The 20,221-nt window shown below is 38.5% G+C and overlaps 1 protein-coding gene across 1 annotated transcript; it reads left to right on the top strand.

Moving 5' to 3' along the window:
* Positions 1–3,625: 3,625 nt before the first annotated feature.
* Positions 3,626–18,515, top strand: tmod4 (tropomodulin 4 (muscle)). Its single transcript, XM_085366648.1, has 10 exons — positions 3,626–3,710; positions 9,750–9,926; positions 10,629–10,785; positions 11,309–11,428; positions 15,429–15,521; positions 15,676–15,806; positions 16,073–16,180; positions 16,658–16,801; positions 17,514–17,658; positions 17,783–18,515. The coding sequence occupies exons 2-10, from the start codon at positions 9,825–9,827 to the stop codon at positions 17,803–17,805; spliced, it is 1,023 nt and encodes a 340-aa protein (XP_085222774.1). The 5' UTR covers positions 3,626–3,710; positions 9,750–9,824; the 3' UTR covers positions 17,806–18,515.
* Positions 18,516–20,221: the final 1,706 nt, after the last annotated feature.

The following is a 20,221-nucleotide window of genomic DNA, read 5'->3' on the forward strand; positions in this document are numbered from 1 at the left end:
TATCTACAGTGAAGAGCACAATTTACATCTGTAGCTTGCAGATGTAAGATGATGGACTCTAAATTAAAGCAAAAATACTAAGAAAAAAATAGTAAAGGAGTGAAACCACGAGCTTCTTTTAATGGAATTCCCAAAGGGTTTTTTTGTTTTGTTTTTTCAGGGAAAACAGGGAGATCACAGTGGTTTTGGTGATTTCCCCTCCAGGGGAGAGTTTTTATCATGTTGTTTTTACATAAATGACAAATCCAAAGCATTATTGTAAATAATGATGTTATGATGTGCAGCAATCGGGTCTTAGTTATCTTAATTACGTCATAGTACTGTTACCGTATCACCCCCTGCTTTGGGGATTCCCATGATGTCACTTTTTTCCCACACATTTGTTTATTATTATTATTAATCTCTGGCTCTTTAGCCTGTCTTCCTCCCTTCACCCCAACAGGTTTCGTCAGATGGCTGCCCTGAGCCTGGTTCTACTGGAGGTTTTTCTTTCCAACTGTGACCAAAGCAGTTGCTCAGCGGAGTTTATATGATTGCCAGTGTTTTATCTGTGTTCTGTGTATTATTGGAGGGTCTTTACCTTACAATATAAAGCACCTTGAGGCAACTTTTGATTTGGTGCTATATTAATACTATTGAAATGAAACTGGAATTGAATCCATTGTTTACTCCATTCTATTCTTTTATAAAGTTCCAAGCCTTGTTGTGTTTCAGGGATTTGTGTGTTCCAGTGATCTGAGGAGCTACGCTATATTGCCAAAGTGTGTTTATGGGATTTTTTTTTTCTTTTACCATTCTTCCAGAAGTGCATTTGTGAGGTCAGACACTGATGTTGGGTGAAAAGGCCTGGTTCGCAGTCTCCGCTCTAATTCATCTCATAGCTTTTCTACTAGGTTGAGGTCAGGACTCTGTGCTGACCAGTCAAGTTCTTCCACACCAGACTCCCTCAGCCACGTCTTTATGGACCTTGCTTTGTGCACTGGTGCGCAGTCATGTTGGAAGAGGAAGGAGCCATCCCCAAGCTGTTCGCACAAAGCTGGGAGCATGAAATTATTCAAAATGCCTTTGTATGAAATGGCATTAGGGGTTCCTTCCACTGACACTAAGGGGCCCAGTCTAACTCCTGACAAACAACTCCATACTATAATCTCCCTTCCACGAAATGTTTCACTTGGCACAATGCAGTCAGACAAGTACCGCTCTCCTGCAACCGACAAACCCAGACTTGTCTATCAGATTGCCAGATGGAAAAGTCTGATTCATCACTCTAGAGAACGTGTCTCCACTGCTTTAGAGTCCAGTGACATCGTGTTTTACACCACTGCATCTGACACTTTGCATTTTGATTGGTGATACAAGACTAGGATGCAGCTTTTGAGCCATGGAAACCTTTTTTCATGAAGCTTTCTACACTCTATTCTTGAGCTAATCTGAAGGTCACATGAAGTTGGAGGTCTGTAGTGACAGATGCTTCAGAAAGTTCACTTGAGCATCTGCTGATCCCACTCTGTAATTTTACATGGTAATACCATTTCATGGCGAACTTTCCGTTGTTCCCTTATCACTTCCATTTTGTTATAATACTTTGTTACAAACCAGCTCACTGTGGAATATTTAGTAGTGAGGACATTTTATGATTATATTTGTTAGACAGGAAGCATCCTATCATGGTACCACACTGGAATTCACTGAGCTCCTGAGAGTGACTCAATCTTTCACAAATGTTTGTGGAAGCATTTTGCATGCCAAGGTGCTAGATCAGTGAATACTTTTGGCAATATAATGTATGTTGTTGGGGGCAATTCACCCCTGGTAGGGTCTCTCAAGTCTAATTGATCCTGGGTGAGAGGCCAGACCAAGAGCAAATTTGGCAGCTCCTATTAGTAAAAAATCAAGGGTCCAATTTACTCTGCCTGGGACAGTGTCGCCAGGCAGGCCCTTCTGGAGCCCTTTAATCTGAACATTGGCTGCTGTTCTCTTAAGTTGCATTACATTTGTGGGCCACTGGAGTAAAAACTCTTTTGACAGTCCCAAGAATTATTATTATTTTCATTTTATTTCAATAATTATTCATTTTTCATATTGACAAGACAATGAAAAAAAAACATAAACTGGATTAAAAAGTAACCAAACAACAGTCTCGTCATAGTCATTGTGCTTTTATGGAACATATTAGCTGTACATAAAAACAACAACAACAGCAACAACAACAACAAAAACTGTGTAAGATAAAACCCTTAAATGGTCGAAAGATATATACGTCACATCTACTGATTCTAAAGTAAAAAACACTTTAATCCATTCTGCAGTCAAAGGTCACTGTTACACAGTTATTGGGAAATGCAGTTAATCTAAACAGTCATACGGAAACAGCTCAATGCATGTAGATATGGTCAAGACAACCTGAGAACGACCACACTGCTTCAAGTCAACAGGACAGTGCTCAACAGTGACTCAGACAACCACTGGTTACAGTTAAGGTAAGGAGCAAATCTGAACACACAAACTGTACCTTAAAACAAATGGACTGCAGCAGCAATATATTATAATAATAAATAGTAATAATACAGGATACCACTCCTGTTAATAAAGAACACAAAACTGAACATTTCTGCTGTGACATTCAGAATTTGGTGAAACATTAAAATAAAACATGAAAAAATGTTTTATATTATGTCAATATGTATATATGAACCAAGGTCATAGATTTAGACAGCAACCTGTTGAATCTGTGCTATGAAGAATTAAAGCACTTCCGTAGACAAAAGAGGGTCCTGCTACTTTCAAGGTCTATCTGATTGTAGTGTAAAAGTGTATTTTGTGACACTTTGACTATTTTAAAAACATTTCTTATGTACAAATCTTTTATTATTTGTTCAATTTGAAGTCATTGCAATAAATGAATAGAAATAAAATGATGTATATAATGTTTGCACTAAAACACTAACACATTCAGCGTCATTACCACTTGTTAGCAACACCATCTAAAACCAATTCATGGCACAAATGTGAGAAGCATCTATTGCTGAAACAAAAAATGATCTCAAATGATGCCAACATGATGCTTTCTGAAGTACAATTCTTCACTTTATCAAAGCAAAAAATTTACAATGAAGCAATGATAAAACAGACAAAAGTGTGATAAAGGTGCTGTTAATGTGAGTGTGTCATCTCATTTCTGATTGAAATGGCAGTTTTATTTATATACCACATTTCATTAAAAGCAAACTTAACTTCAAGAACATGAATTGCCAAATGAAGTAAAAAACAATAAAATATAATCAAACAAAACCAAAACACCTACTGAAATAAAAAAGGTTTGAAGTTTTACCGTTTTGATGTACATCTCAGCTCTGACCACTAGATGTCAGCCATCCTCCTTCTGCCCGCCGCTAAGTTTTAATTGAAGGATGAATGTGGTTGATTCCCCACTTCAGTCTCTCTCTTTCTCTCTCTCGCCCCCCTTTCTACACGACTCTCTACCATCTCCGTCACACAGCCAAAATAATAAAATGCTGACTTCTCAAAGTGCTGTCAGTATGCCGGTCTCAGCATAGCAGCCCTGAAGCTTGACACACAGGAGAGAGGGGTGGGGGGTGGGGAGAGAAATAGGGGGTCGAGAGAGTGAGAGGAGGGAAAAAAGAGAAACAAGTTTCTCTGACAGCAGGCTCTGCCTTGCCCAGGGGCTTCAGCACTGCACTTCTGTGAAGGTAGGTGTGAGGCTGCTCTCTGTGTCTGTTTCAGTGAGTTTTTACTGGCATGTTTTAATGGCATCTCTTTGCCTCTTTGTGGGGCTTTCCTTCATCCACACTCTGTTGTGTCACTATGAGGTGTTTGTAAAATAGGAGAAAGGTGCTAGACAAATGGTATTGTCCAAAAATATGGTGTTTCTGTAAAGTTCTGTGCTTTTGTGGTTGATTTAACTATAAATCAGAAATGAGTTTTTTGGGGGTTTTTCTCCCAGATATAGCATCTAAAAGACATTCACTTAAATGAATCTATCAGTATGGTATTTGTAGGCTGCCCATCACTGTGTAAGTAATTTGTCACCGGGGATTTGGAGATGTTGTCTCAGGAGTCTGCAAAGTTTGGAAACCAGAAAAGGCTAAAGTTTACACGTGGCCTGCTCGTCCTCTCCATTTAACATCCATTAGTGCCTGATGTTTTACTATTATCACCAGGTCAGATTGTCTTTTTGGGATTGAATGGTGTAATTATATTAAAAGCAGGGACCTTTCATTTTATGTAGATGGGACCTTTTGGGTTTTTTGGCTCAGGTACAATGTTAGTGAAAGCCACAGTATGTCTTAAAAATGAATTTCTTCAATGGAACCCCCCAGCAAAGTGGTTCTTAGGGTGCTCAAAATGGTGCTCTGACTTGGTCTCACGGAGCAACCCAAGCTGGGGAGGATTCACACAGCTGTAAGTAGCTGACTTGTGAAGCTAAAATTAAGCTGAAGGGTGATTTGGAATGTTACACTTGGTCGGTAAGACGTGGAGAAGATGGCTCGCTGTTGGTGACAAATCTTCTGAGCTCTCGGTGGCAGAACGAGGCCTTAGCCTGCTCACGAGCAAAAAGAAAAAAAAACTTTTTCTGCTAACGTTACAGAAAATTGGATCTACCAAAAGAGCAAGGGAAACAGTGCAGTACAGTATTTGGAATCCCTTTAAAGTTTATTTATGTTCCAGGAAAGATAATGCACTGACACAGAAGCAGAGTGTAAATCATCTTGGAGCATTTATGAGTGCGTAACCTTTGTCACTATGAAATCTAGACGCTTGTAATGGTCTTTTACTTGTAAAATGCACTGTAACTCATCCCTGCTGCCTGCTTAAATGCAGTACTTTGACATGTATTCATTAGAACTCCTTGCATTTAAATTAAATATGATAAAAGTTATACGATGATAAAAGTTACCTTATAGTGAGTCATGGTTTTAATGCATTCACAATAAGTGCTTCTATCCTTCAGACCTCTAACAATCGTTGCTCCAAAATGAAGCTGCACCCATTTTTTTCTTCAAATAACTTCACAGAAGTTCAAGCATTGAAATCTCTCAATACTGGAGCTGCTGTAGACAACATAGTTGTGAAAATGCTTGTAGAAACTCAATAGATGGCTTGAGATGGAAGGTTTGTAAGGGCAGGATTTTAACTGTTGCAGACACACACACTGACAGCTGCAGACACCATGGATGAGCAGTTGTTCTTATTCCACTTTTTTCAGGCCTTCTTGGCATATGCCTGGAGACACTACATTGTGCCTGAGCAGTGCACAGTGTAGTGTAGTGTCTGCTAAAACAAGTTTGTGTGATCAAAACAAATTTATGTCACTTGGACCCAAGCGGGCATAGTTGTAGATGCAGAAACTGTAACACTGGCTTAACACTGGTTTAATAGGTGCAGTCATCAAGGGGAGTGGAGACCAGGCGTCTGTTCCTGTTGAGGAAAACTCCGTGTGCTTATCAGTCTTAGCTGAAATTTGCCCTGTGAGCTCAGTTATTCTGACTGACTGGACTTTTGCTCCCTTTGAGCAAGTTATATGAAGTTGGCCTGCATAGGTGTGATCTAATCAAAGGAGAGTGGGGGATACGTCAATAGCGACAGTCTTTGATTTACAGCTAAAATAACATTTAGTTTCTAGTTTTAATTTTTAGGAGGTAGAATTACTTGATGCAAAACAGTTTATACAAATGAGTCAAAGCAATGGGTTAAAAGGGACCTGGATTGAATGCTGCTTACAAAAGCAGTACTTATCTCAAGAGACGGTTTAAGGTTTACGTAAAATGACACAGTCTTATCTGAAACAAAGAATCAAATTTATCTGAATTTGAAAAAAAACAAACTTTTTCAGATCAAAACAGAAAAAATATGACCCATTGGACTTTTGTGATCTCACTAAAGGTTAAAAACAAAACTGTATTTCAATGAAACATCAATAACATGTAGCTGTACATTTATAGTCAGGCTTAGCTGAGATCACGACTCCTATAACTAGAGCAGCTGCAGGTGCAGGACGTGGTTGAGATTTTAACTGGAAAAAGAACGGTCCAGAGCCAGCTGGCAGCGGCAGGTGACGGTCGTTGCACTGCTCCACACCCACTTTGCTTTCTATCATGCAGAAACCCTGCTGGGACTGCTGGAGACAGATGCACATGCACAAATACACCATCTGTTTCCAATGTGGACAGGGGCTTCCTGGAATGTGTCAAAACACATCATTTGATCAGACTGTTAGTTTACCAGAGTGCTATTTTCTATAGTCTACCAAAGCTGACAGCAAGCAATTCCCTCAAAATTGTAAAGTTTTGACTCTGTTTTGTAGTTTTCATGTCTCAGTGGTAGTTTTGCCTTTTGATACTTTGAAGGTTAGCTTTCTGATTTGTCATTTTCCCCCTAATCTATCTTCCCTTTGTGATTATGTGACCCTTCAAGCCTCTATAAGTTAAGAAAATATGTTCTTCGGCGCTGGCAGGCTGTTGGTATCCAGTTGTCTGAGCCCTCACTCTCAGCTCGTCAGAACAGCCATGTATTTAGCTCATCAATAAGTAAGGCTCAAAGGCTTGACAGCAGGCAAATCACATGAGCTGAGTTTGGCCAGAAACCACTTTAAAAAAAAGGGAAAAATGAATGATCTAGTTAGCCTCATTTTTTTTCATGTCACAATGTTTTGGATTTATTACACTGTCTGCTTCAAATGCATGAGTCAGACTAACATAAATATATATGAATAGGTAAAAAATGACATTTATCAGGCATTGCAGATTACATCATTAGTTTTCTTTTGATCATAGAAAAAAGCCCCACAATGCATCTTTAAATTTACCAATTTATTGATTTGATTTGACAGATTACCAGATAGTGTTCTGTGAAAAAAAAGGCATTTTAAAAAAGGAGTTCACTGTAATGACTTTTATTGATCTGAAGTCACATTAAAGCATTTTTGTCTGCATCTGTGACATGATGGTCCAGCAAAAGATGAATGACTCTGTAGCTGACTGATATTTAGTGGGGTTTTTTTTTATAGCTATGAGTCTACTTTAAAGAGCTGGGGGAGCTTTACTGTCAAGAGACTGGTAAAACCTTTCATCCGTGGTAAAAAGTGAGTCTAAGTAGATTGATGCCTCACCTTGACCTGTAAGCTGCATCTTTTAAATCTCCTCTATCTTCCTCAACACTGGTTTATGCGATCCAGTGTTTGCGTCCCTGGCTTTACACATTAGAGGCACGCAGTGTTGATGAAAATAAAGATATACTTTAGTACATGTTATTTTGTGGGGTACAATATAATTTAATGGCCTATATTTTGTTTAAAAAACTCTGAATTCAGAGTTTTCACACATATGTGTATACACAGTACTCAGTATTACACAGTCACATTATGTGTGGGGACTAGACTTTACTGTGGGCATGAAAAGAAATCCCCACAATAAAGATTTGAAATTTTATGGGTAGAAACATGGCTTTTGGTTAGGTTAGGTCTGTGAAATTGATGTATGTCATTGTTTTGTCCTGTATGTGTATGCGTATTTGTGTGTTTGTGTGTGTCTGTCTGCCCTTTCTAATAAAATGTAACCTGATCGGTGACTCTAAGAACACAAACAAGCTTTCAGTCTCAGACGTTTTATGAAGAATAGAATAGAATAGAATAGAATAGAACAGAACAGAATAGAATAGAATAGAGTAGAATAGAATAGAATAGAACAGAACAGAACAGAACAGAATAGAATAGAATGGAATAGAACAGATTAGAATAGAATAGAATAGAATAGAATGCCCATTAATCGCAAAGTTATTTAGAGCTTCTGGAATAATGCAGAACAGTGCAGTTCAGTTCTATTTCCATGGTAACCAAGTTCCCATGGCGTCGTCAGGGAAACCAACTCATTTGGTTGTGTTGTATCACGACATTATTTTTTACTGATTTTCTAGAGAAACTCTGGTGACACAACAAACTCACAGGGCCTTACAAACAAACACAAGGTGTGCCTTTCCACCTCAGGCCGATGTCCTTATTCAACTTTTCATATCAGAAATTTTGTGTGTTAAATGTTTCAGCTTTTTCATGTGTTTGTGCTTTTGTTTTGAAAAAACAATGATCAAGAAAACAAGTGAAAATCCTAAAAGGGGATGTGGCTCATTTGTATGTTGTAAACCATTGTTATAAATAATTTATATCTTGATACACAGCTTTTATTTTCAATTCATTTAAAAATGGAAATGAGAAACTTGACATCTGCTGCACATATGCAGTCACTAATTTGGACCATCTTGAATGTGTTTCGACAAACTTTGTTTCAGTATAAATGAAAATAAAGAGCAAGGGCTCCCTGAAACACAAAACCCCGCAACCACAATAGAGTTATTTGAGTGCTGGAAAAGTACACTTTTCAGATCACTTTGGATAGTGGAAAGTTACTCTGAATTATGCTGTCCTAATCCATCCTTGAGCACGTGATTATGTTGTCATGCAAAAGAACTGCCTGCTATAAAACACTCGGAGTTATAGATGTGAGTGGTTTCTGACATCACGCTAGCAGACTGCCTGCAAGATACAATATTGTATGACCTGATCTGCAATGGTTTTCGCTCTGTTACCAAGTTGGGAAAAAATTTGGAGTAAAAATGAAAACACTGGCCCTTTAACCTGATAGCTGCATTACTCATACTTTGACCCAGATGTATACATGTTCTGTCACTGTGGTATTTTCATGTTTGGGGAGCCCTGTGGTGTTGTATGTAGACCACACTCTTTGTTATTTGAGGCTGGTGTGAATTAACTGCAACGTTTTAATGTGTCAAAAGCATAACTGTGTCACTGAGTTTTCATCCCTGGGTGCAGATATGTTTCGGGTGGGTCCACAACTGTATCAGCGAGTGTCTGTCAATGATAAATAAGGGATTGCACTTTCCACTCCTCTCTTCTCTCCATTTGACTATTCTTAGTCACTGTGTGGTAAGCTGAGGGTTTAAAGTTACAAAGACCTCATTCTCGCTCTCAGTCTTTCGTTGCTTACACTTCTTCGTGTCACTGACTCTCTTCTGTTAAAACTGCAAAGCATCAGTGGGCTCTTCTGCTGCAGTTTGCTTTAAGGTGAAAATAAAGACTATGCAAGAATGTGATCTGGGGGCTGCTGTAGCATATTTCCACAGACACTGCTTTCCTGAGTATTGCAGATGTATTATTGGAAGCGCATCTATTATTATCATAATAGCATTATTGAAGCACTCTGGATAGGGCAGCTGATAGGAGATCATGATGCTACTTGCCAAGGACAGTGGTTGACAAAATACAAAGAAGGGGACCCCTTGTGGTCCTTGACAGGTTTCCAAGAGGATCCCAGATAAAATAAGAGCTGGGTGGTTTATCATTTACTTATATAGTCAGTAGATCTGCGGATTAAGCTTTCTGACCATGAGCTGTAACATCCTCTGTTAGCATCTGGCTGAGGATTTCAAAAGCCTGTGTTTACACTGCAACATGTTTAATGTAGGCTATAGTAATGCTAAAACAGTACTCAGTCACTCCTTTGTCTTGCATGATTAACAGTCAAAGCTAAGCTTTTTACAATGAAACTGATATTATTGTAAGAGTTTCTAACATAATAAGTGACAGCACAAGATAAGTAAAAGAGGGTTGGAAATAGGACACAGTAAAAGAAGCCAAGGTATGACAGAAAAAAGATTTTAGATAAAAGAGTATAAAGATTGATTGTCCTCTCTTCTTTTCCCCCCTTTTTTACTGGCAGTGCCCTCTTACCCAGGGGTGCGCAGCAGTGTGTATGAGTGTGTGTGTGTATATGTGAGTCACAGCCTCAGGAACCATGTCAGACCCCAGGGACATTGATGAGGATGCCATCCTCAAAGGCCTTAGTGCCGCGGAGCTGGATCAGCTGGAGTATGAGCTGCAGGAGATGGACCCTGAGGTATGGATGATTTGACCTAAAACCTGCTTTTCCAGTGTCATGGGGCTTTAATAGCTGGTTCCTGACATTCACAAGTCTTACCTTTGTGCCGAAAATCTACCCGACATCAGGAGTAGCTTGTTAACCATCAGACATGTGGGAAGTATGTGACATCTAAAGCAAGAACTACATTTTTTGTACCCTTTGTTACTTGTAAATTTTTTACTAGTAGGAGAGTAAAAGCAAATGATGAAGTTTTAAAGCATACCTCTCAGTCAGTAAACTGTAGTGTTGCCATATCAAACATTACCCAATTATAAAGATAAAATAACATGGTTCTACAATGCAGAAAGTGCATGGGTTACAAATTACATTTCATTTTAGTGACTTCTTTCATAAAAGAAAATTTTTTTAATGGGTCTCTCACTTTTCACATTAGATGTAAAAAAAAAAAATAGCATCCATTTGCAGAAAATGTTCATTTGATGCACTTTCAGTGCAGGGTAGAACATTACCTGCAAGAAGAGTGAGTCTATACGTTTTATATAATTCTTAGAAGGAAAGTAAGATAACAAGGAAGGAAGACAACAAGGAACCTTCTCAGCTATCCTTTGGGTAATAAATTCTGCTGCTTCTCTGTTCAGATCATTTGATATACCTAAAACTTTCTACTAATTTAGTCTTATTTTCCCATCAACATAATATGATCCGATGTTCTCCCAGAATGCCATGCTGCCGGCTGGCTTTCGGCAACGAGATCAGACAAAGAAGACCCCGACGGGGCCATTTGACCGTGACGCCCTGATGAAGCACCTGGAGAAGCAGGCCATGGAGCACGAGGACAGGGAGGACCTGGTGCCCTTCACCGGTGAAAAGAAAGGTGGGAAAGCAGATTCTTTGTCTGAGGATTTATGTAGGTGTCCTGTTACATAATATGCAGCAAGTCATTTAATTTTGTTTTCAGGCTAAAGTTTGAACATACAGTAAAAATCTATCTAAGCACTTTCAATATCTCCCCTTTCAATTGGGAATAGTTAGTCACTAATATCAACAATGGAATTTGCAATAAATGGAAACTAGTGATGCGAAAAGCAGATGTTCTTGGGATTCACCACTGAAATTGTGAAGATAAATGAGCACAAAAAAGAGCTGAGAAAGCACCGTGTAGGATTAAGTGAAACCTGAGTTTATTAAAGCTCCATTTGTGATATGTTTTGGGAAAAATCATACAAATAAAGCTTTCATGAGAAGTGAAATTATTAGATAGATAACTTCATTAAGAAATATATATATAAACAAACATCAGATATTTTGTAGTTTTTTTTAACTACCTTTTTTGGCCTTTGCTACCCTTTTGCCTGCCTTTGTCTTCTTATTTATCATCTTTTTCTTTCTGTATCTAGGAAAGCCTTTTGTGGCCAAGAAAGCACCAGAGATCCCCCTGCATGAGCAGGTGATCCTGGAACCAGAGCTAGAGGAGGCCTTGAAAAATGCCACTGATGCAGAGATGTGCGATATTGCAGGTAAGATTTACTATTGCTACTGTTTACTATTACTACTAATTGTTTGGCAGCACTATACTTATGTAGTATATATACTATATACACATTGGTTTTTTACAAGTGCAACTTAGTAAACAGGGCGCTTTTATGACAGGCTTTATCAGGCTGCAGATAATTCCAAAATCTATATTTAGTCTGTATTTCAGGAGCTAAACATCTAACGATCCTACAGGTAATCACAGGTAAAAGGGAACTGCAACTACTACTCTGACCACAAGTTCTTAGAAAAAAAAAACTATGTATCCATCCATCCATCCATCCCCTTATCCAGTGGAGGCTTGCAGGGAAGTTGGAGAGGTTGGGTGCATACTGGACAGGGTGGCAGTTTATCCCAGGATGCACAAAAGACAAAACATAACAGCAATCTCATATTTAAGGAATAGTCCTTTAGTTTGTTCTCTCCCTAATACTGTAATGAGGGGAACCAGTGTTGCCTTCATGAATCACATACATACAATAGGAGACAGATTTCTCAGTCAGATCTGCTCATCGTTTCCAGTGAACAGATCTGACTGAGAAATCAAGGAACAGTGCATGCTCAGCAACTTGTGAAGTAAAGCATACGCTGCGTTATCATTCATTCCAACTGTAATGAGGACCATAATTTATAAAATGAACATTGTTTTTATTTGATAAGATTTGGAACTAGAGACCGAGACCGTAAACTTGTTAGGGAAATGTTTACTGAGATCACAGGCAAAGGAGCTGGAGGGTCATTTTCTCATAGACTTCTACATAACCAAACATCTTTTTGAAACCAGAGCCATTGCCCTCTTGTACTTTTGTGAGGGATGAAATGGGTAAAATAAAGTGTTAAATGCGAATATTAGCAACGGTTCTGTCCCAGTAAGCCGTACTAATGAGCCGGCATTCATAACACCAAGACCCCGACTCACCTATGACATGTAAAAATGTCTGTAATTACATCTTTTTTATGTGTGATGTCATCTGTTTGTCCTCATGCAATTTCCCACCAGTCGGTGCTTATTAACCAACAATGACATACACAGCATACTGTGACCTCAGTGTTTTCATCACAGCGGCTTTGACCCACATAGTTCTATTATACAGATCCATTCTCTTTCTACTGCTAGCTTTATATTGTTTCCCTCAACACTGAGACAGCTCGGTTAATGACATGGCCAAACATGTGACGGGGTCCAATTCCCCACGCTCAGCAACACAAAAATAAATAGGTCTGGCTCCAGGCCACCGAAGGAAGGGTGGAGTGGACATGGGGATGGTGGAGGCAAAGATATTGTATCTGTTTAAAACATACTGTGTTTGCAGATAAAGCCTCAGTTTTCCATGTTTCCAGAAACTTGAAATTAAAAAAAAAGTTCACACTTGTTGGATTGCTTTGTTCTTGAATAATAAAATCATTTAAGAGGTGATTTTGACATTTTTTAATGTACTAATGCATCTTAGGTTAGTAGTAATGGTAAACAGCCAAACTAAAGAAAATGTAGTGACAGTATGACAACTGCAGCTTTGTCAAAGTTAACAGTATCCTGTGCAATGCCCTTTCTGGGTTTCTTAAATGTTAGAGAGAAATCAAAACCCTTACAGCCTTCCTCAGTGAGTTACGTTGCTCATCAGTAATTGGACAAGACCTATTTGGGGGAGCTATTTTACAAATGCAGAAAAAATGAAAACGGAAAACCTTAGATTTTCTAAAATCCTCTACACACCATTAATCCTAAATGCCGGATGGTATTTTAGGCAAAGTCAAACTGAAGCATAAAACATGCTTTATTGAGTGTGAAACCCTGAACAGGCGGTTAGACTCCCCTGATGTGCCAAACAGGCAGGCAGGCATCCGGAAAGGCATAGTAGGGGAACATGTTTGTCCAGCACCATGAGTCTGACAGAGAGACCGCCGTTTTAAGCTTGGATAGAGTCCAGATGGGGATTAAACCTCGGTTAGCCTCTGTCAGTCTATTGTTGGGGCTTTCTGGCAAACAGACTGAAGGGAGTGAATAGCCTGGCTGGCATGTCCAACAAATCACTTAAGGATTTTGATTTATATAAGACAATAGCAGTTTATTTGAATTGGTTTAAATTGATCTTGTCTTGATTTATTTAGATTTATCTCAGTTTATTTAAAAGAATTCCAGCATTAATTTTTTTTTAGGTTGCTGTTAGTGTATTTAGCCACTTTAGGATGGCATGGGTGTCCATGGCAAATACTCCCCTTAACCGCCACACACACACACACACACACACACACACACACACACACACACACACACACACACACACACACACACACACACACACACACACACACACACACAAGGACCTTCCCATGGTTAGAAATACTCCGACGTTGAATGAGGAGGTTGGTGGGAAGGTGCTATGCAGGGAGGTGTTGCTGTCACAGCAGTTGGTTTGTCAGAGACTTTGGACCTGGCAGGTTTCGACAAGAGCAAAAAAAAAAACACAAAACAACTTGAAGTCTGCCTCCTCCTGGTTGTAAAGAGTAACAGCAATAGAAAAAGAAGCCCCGATTCAACAGCTGTAGAAGGTATTCATTAGTAAATATTTTATATAAGTGTAAGTTCTATTTTTTTGCGTGAGTTCTATTTTTTTTCTAGTTCACATGAATATAATAATGAAGACAACAGTAATTTTATCCAATGATAAACTGCAGAAATTGGGAAAAAAATTATCACAGTATATTGTCACCTAATCTTCAAACTACTAAAACTACCGTGAATATTATGATACTATAATATTACAGTGCATATTAAACACAATAAAATAACACAATACTAACTCCTGCACTAATATGCAGATTGTGAGGTTCTTATTTAATATTTTATTATTTCCAGTTTGGGTTCCTCTTTGCTACATTTCAGCAGTAAATGCTACTTTGACATTACTACTCTAATATGACAGGTATACTTTGTATTTTGAAATGGTCTTTATAGCATTTATGATCAGCTCATATTGCTATACAGTTAAGCTTAGAGGTATAACATGTAAAAGCAGGAGAATATCTTTTTACATCACAATTTTAGCATATGTTAGCAGTTACTGTAAAACAAAAAAGGTATAAATAATTATTTTTAACATCTAACGCTGAACACAATTATTGTGCATCACGTGAATGTCTTGGTTTTATTGTCCTGCAGTGTTATTGTTTTTGTTTTGCTGAGGTGTCAGCTGTTTAAGAAAATCTAAATGCGATACGCCCGTCCTGCACTACCACATCAAACAGCTGACAGACATGGGTCAGCGTATTGCTGATTGTGACCACTGGCAACCTCCATAACAAACCTAAAAACAGGAAAACAAAAAAGCCAGTGAACACTGAACTATAACTTCAACTTAATGCAACAGGAATGATGCAAAGATATAGTTAGTGTTACTTAAGAAAAGCAGTACTTCCTTCACCTTTTCTAAATACTTGCTATTGATGTATTTTTAGGATTAGTTTGACCTGACAAATACTTTAGGTGCCCCTAAACAGAGTCTTTTCTTCTTTTAACTTTGTGTTGTCACAAATTAACACTGTCTCAATGTCAGCTATAATAACACTAAGAATTCTAGAGGCCCGCAGCTTGACCCTGAAAGTTGTGTATTGTGCAAGGTATCTTTACTTCCTTGGGGGCCCCTCGAAAGTGTAAGATTAGAAGTCCCCACTGAACTCAGACAACAGTTTCCTTATCTCATCAAACACCTGTGCACACACACATAGACACACACAGGAGATGAAGGAAAAGGAAAAACTAACTGTGGCACTTTAGGTTTTGTCCTCGCCACAGAAACATTTTTTCCTAGCAAAGCAATATTAACAAACTTGCCTTTGGTATATCAGTACAGGGACACAGGACACACCATTAAAACTAGCTAAAAAAAATAAGTATAACAGGGGCACAACTCTCTGATTTTATTCAAATAGTATAGATATTTTTATCTGAATGTATTCATGGTGATTGTTTTCCTGTATTTACAGCTATCCTTGGAATGTACACGCTGATGAGTAACAAGCAGTACTACGATGCTCTGGGCACCACAGGCACCATCGCCAACACCGAGGGCATCAACAGTATGTCTGAAAGCCAAAGACATTTATGAGCTATTGCTTATACTCACACAGACAGACGTTAAAATGAAATGCAGACAGACATGTGACAGTACTGTATGTTTTATTGTGTACCGTTTACACTGTAGCCAAAGTTGTGATCATTTATCTCCTTCAGGCGTTGTGAAACCAGATCCTTTCAAGGTCTTCCCTGAAGAACCTCCAAACCCCACCAATGTGGAGGAAACCCTGGAGAGAATTCACAACAATGATAGCAGTCTGACTGAAGTCAACCTTAACAACATCAAGGTCAGCTCATTGGAACGTCACAATTATGAAAAAATTATGCACAGATAAAAAAAAAATGTTTGTCAAAGGGAGCTTGAAGCTGGACTCAGAGTCCTTAAACGCCCAAACAAGATTAATTTCCCATATGACAACAAATATTACACAATCGTTTCAGTGAACCAGCTCATGTCATATGCTATACTGATCCTTGGCTGCAAAACCCGGATCTGCAAGCTTATCAAGTATTCCTTGTTTGCGAACTGAACATCTCCGTATTTTCCTTGCAGGACATTCCCATCCCAACACTAAAAGAGATCTTTGAAGCGATGAAAGGAAACTCTCACGTGGAGTTTCTGAGCATCGCTGCAACCCGAAGCAACGACCCTGTGGCATATGTGAGTAAATTACCCACTGTAATTATCAACTGCTTGCCAATGACAGCAAATTTCCTCAAAGTTTAAATCAATTTTTATGGTATTTATTTCTTTGATATAAAAATCTTAGAAATGTCTTACAGTTTATATCTCGTTCTAGCTACAGATCTGTTTGTTTACTGAATGACTCTTGATTGAGGGTATTAGAGGATATTTATTTGTAGTGTAAAATATCAACTTAAGGTACTGTTGTACCTCTACTGTGTAATATTGTTTCACATAAAAAGAGATTAATTGCAATGACTGAAGTTTTCCTTCAGATTCTATAAAGATCTCCTTTTCTTTGTCACCTGCTCTTCAGATGCACTGTGGTAAACTATAGTTTATATCCGAATGTGTCTGCCACCTGACTATAAAAAATATTTTTAAGTCCTTAAGAGCTTTTAAAATGTGGAAGAAAAATATAGTTTCAATGTGCGTTTCTGTCTGTGTTTCTAGGCATGCGCTGAGATGCTGCAGGAGAACACCAGCTTACAGAGTCTTAACATCGAGTCTAACTTCATCACTGCAGACGGCATGATGGCGATCATCAAAGCAATGGCTAATAACGCCACACTGATGGAGCTCAAGATTGACAACCAGGTTAGAAACAAATTATTGGACATGCTGTGCATCTACAGCTGATAATTTGCAAGCCACTTTGATACTCACCTGTAGAATAATTTAAGCCTGGCACACAAACGTACCATTTGTGTGCAAAACAATGCCAACATCTACAGTTTTACAGACATTAAATTGTAATTTTGTACCAACAAAGTGATTCCAAAAGAGCTATTAACCGAAGACTTGGCATATTTCAGCATGATGTGCAGTGTAATCTAAAAAAAAGAAAGAAATTAAATTGAAAAACACAATGAAACATGGAATGACCTCCCCAGAGGCTGGACCTGAACATTACTGAAGCAGTGTGGGATCGTCTTGGCAGAGAAGCTTTAAATGTCCTTCAAGAAGCCTGGAGAACTGTTCCTGAAGACTATTTAAAAAAAAATTATAAGTCTGCCTAAAAGAAGAAAAATGGTGGTAACACCAACTATTAATTTTCAAGCTCATTAGAACTGTGCAGACTTTGCCATTTCCATCAATGCATGCATTTCCCATTTTCATGGTAACATATAAAAAAAGACTTATGCACAGCAACCAAAACAAGACATCCTAATTTTTATTGTCCAAGTATGAAATAACTGAGTTAATACTCATACCCAATGACATGCTTTTCTTACTGCTTTCAAATTTAATTCACAATGGAAAAAAGGACTCAGTGCTTGATTGTGTTATCCTTTCATGTATCATATAGCGACAAAAACTTGGAGACTCGGTTGAGATGGAGATTGCCTCCATGTTGGAGAACAACTCCAGTATCCTGAGATTTGGCTACCACTTCACCCAGCAGGGTCCCCGAGCCAGAGCCGCCATGGCCATCACACGAAACAATGACATGAGTAAGAAACCTGAATCCATGGTCAGATAGTCTTGAAATATTCATGTATAATACAAGGAATCATTTAAAGTGTTATTGGATTGTGCAACAGAATATGAAATCGGCATCTTCTCTCTTTTACATAGTTCGTCAGCAAAGATTAAGATGAACACAACAAGGAGTGAGCAGAAGAGCAACCATTAGCCCCTCGAAGCCTGCAAAAACGGATGACTCTTGTGCCAGCTCACTGTGGTGCAGCAGAGCTGAATGAATTCTTCCAAATTAATTCTGGTCACTGTGCCTGGGGGAAACCATGTCTAACATCCATGTTCAACCATTCATTTCATTTACTGCAGCAAGAGTTTTGTAGGTTGCTGAATTTCTCATAAAGGCATGTAGAGATCACAAGCACAACCTGAAGTGTCTTTTTTGTGCTTTTAGTTTATGCGTCACCAACATCAACCCAAACAAATAGTTAACTATTTTCATTCACTAACTCAATGTGGTGCTATATCATATGTGGGAGAGGGGGGAAAAAATCTGTAAATACTTTAAATAAAAATATATATTCGATTATTTTTTGTAATTGTTTGGTAAGTTTAATTTTATTGTTTCTAATTCTTATTGCACACATAAATATTATACTCAACAAATATTGTTTTAAATGCACCAAGAAAAAAAAATCATACTTTGGCACATTTAAGCAGACTATCTACAGGTTGTGAGTAATCTGTATTTGAGCCACTGATACTGGATAAACTGCTATTTACAAAAGTGACAGCATTTTCTTTTCAAAATTGTGTCCATCAAATAATTGCCATCTTGTAAACCTGAATCAAGAAATTACTTAAATAAAACCTGACTGACAAAGTGAAGTCGGCTAAAAGATTTAGACTCAAGAACAGAAGAAAAACAAAGTCCTTGACATCTATATGGGAAGGCTTTGGGACTCCAACGAACCACGGTGAGAGCCATTATCCCCAAATGGACCAAACTTAGAACAATGGTGAACCGTACCAGAAATTGCCAACCTACCAAAATGACTCCAAGAGGACATCAAGAACTCATCCTGGAGGTCACGAAGGAACCCAGCATAACATCTAAAGAACCAAAAGCCTCCCTTATGATTGAACAATAACAAAGAGAGTGGGCAAAAATGGTATCCATTGGAGAGTTCCAAAGAGAGAAATCACAGCTGACCAAAAAGAACACAAAGGCTCATCTCATATTTCCCCCCAAAAAACATCTTGATGATCTCCAAGACTTTGGTGAAAATGTTGGGGGACTGATGAGACAAAGCTGAACTTTCTGGAAGGCTTGAGTGGGGTAAATCTGGCACAAAGCTAACAGCATTTCATAAAAAACAACAGCAAACCAACAGTCAAACCTGGTGGTGGCAGTGTGATGGTTTGGGGCTTGCACTTTAGTGCTTCAGGATCGGTAACTGATGGAACCGTGAATCAGAATATCAGAATGTCCGGCCATCATTTCATGACCTGAAGCATCAAGCCCACTTAGGCGGCAAAACTGAGTCGTTAAACAGGTTCATGCAGGAAAACTCTCCAGTGTGACTGCATGAAAACTATTCTGCAAAGAACAGCAGACCAAAATTCTTCATCCCTTCAATTCAAAATTCCTTACAAAAGCTTGGTTGCAGTTTTTGCCGTCATGGGTGGCACAACCAGTTATAAGGTTTAGGGGGCAAGTAGGTTTGGATAACTCTTTTCCCCTTAATAAATGAAATGATTTTTAAAAACTGCATTCTACAGGTTATCTTCGTCTAATATTAAAATTTACTTGATGATCTGAAACATTTAAGAAATCAGAAGGGGTGCAAATAGTTTTTCACAGCACTATACATAATCAGAACTGTTATAATCATAATCTCATTTTCTGTGGTAAATATTATATGAAATTATTTCCTAAAACTAACACATTCAGCATTTTAGGTAACCCCCCCCTCAAAAAAACCCCTTGATTTAATAAATCACAGCCCTTTAATCGCTTACAGTTTCTTCTGATCTTTAGACTTCCTCCAGGCACCTGAGCTATTTTTACATCCCACCCGGCCCAACGCAAATGTGAAACGGATCCTAGCCCACTGAGCTTGAGTTACCTTGTTCCAAATATAAGAACTAACTTTAAGAGGGTTGCACCCTAATGCACCCACAGAAATTTATGAGCAGAAACAGCTGCTAACCTCTCAGGATTTTCACAGCATTGCTTGCATCCCTGCCTTCCACCTCTCGTTTCATTAATCCATTTCTTGAAAGACTTCTCACCTAATGTCAAGTTTGACAAGACCACATATGCTTTTTAGATTTCTCAAAGGTCACATTTTAAAACTGCAAGCTTCACTGACATTTGGCTTTGTGTAAAACTTTCAAGTCAGTGTTGCCTTACCACATCTATTCTGAGAGTTTCTCTTCCACTTCTTAGTTTCCAGTAAAACACGGATGTATTTTTGGACTGTAACCCTGTCACAAATGTATTCACCACATTGTATTTATGCTTCTACTGTTTCGTAAACAGTAATACTGAAATATCAGATTTGAATTTGTCTTAAAACGCTCTAACATACTTCC

Source organism: Diplotaxodon limnothrissa, linkage group LG11 (genome assembly GCF_057381915.1).
Source record: "Diplotaxodon limnothrissa isolate DT_005_m linkage group LG11, D_limnothrissa_male_GT1.1, whole genome shotgun sequence".
In the NCBI taxonomy this organism is placed as follows: Eukaryota; Metazoa; Chordata; class Actinopteri; order Cichliformes; family Cichlidae; genus Diplotaxodon; species Diplotaxodon limnothrissa.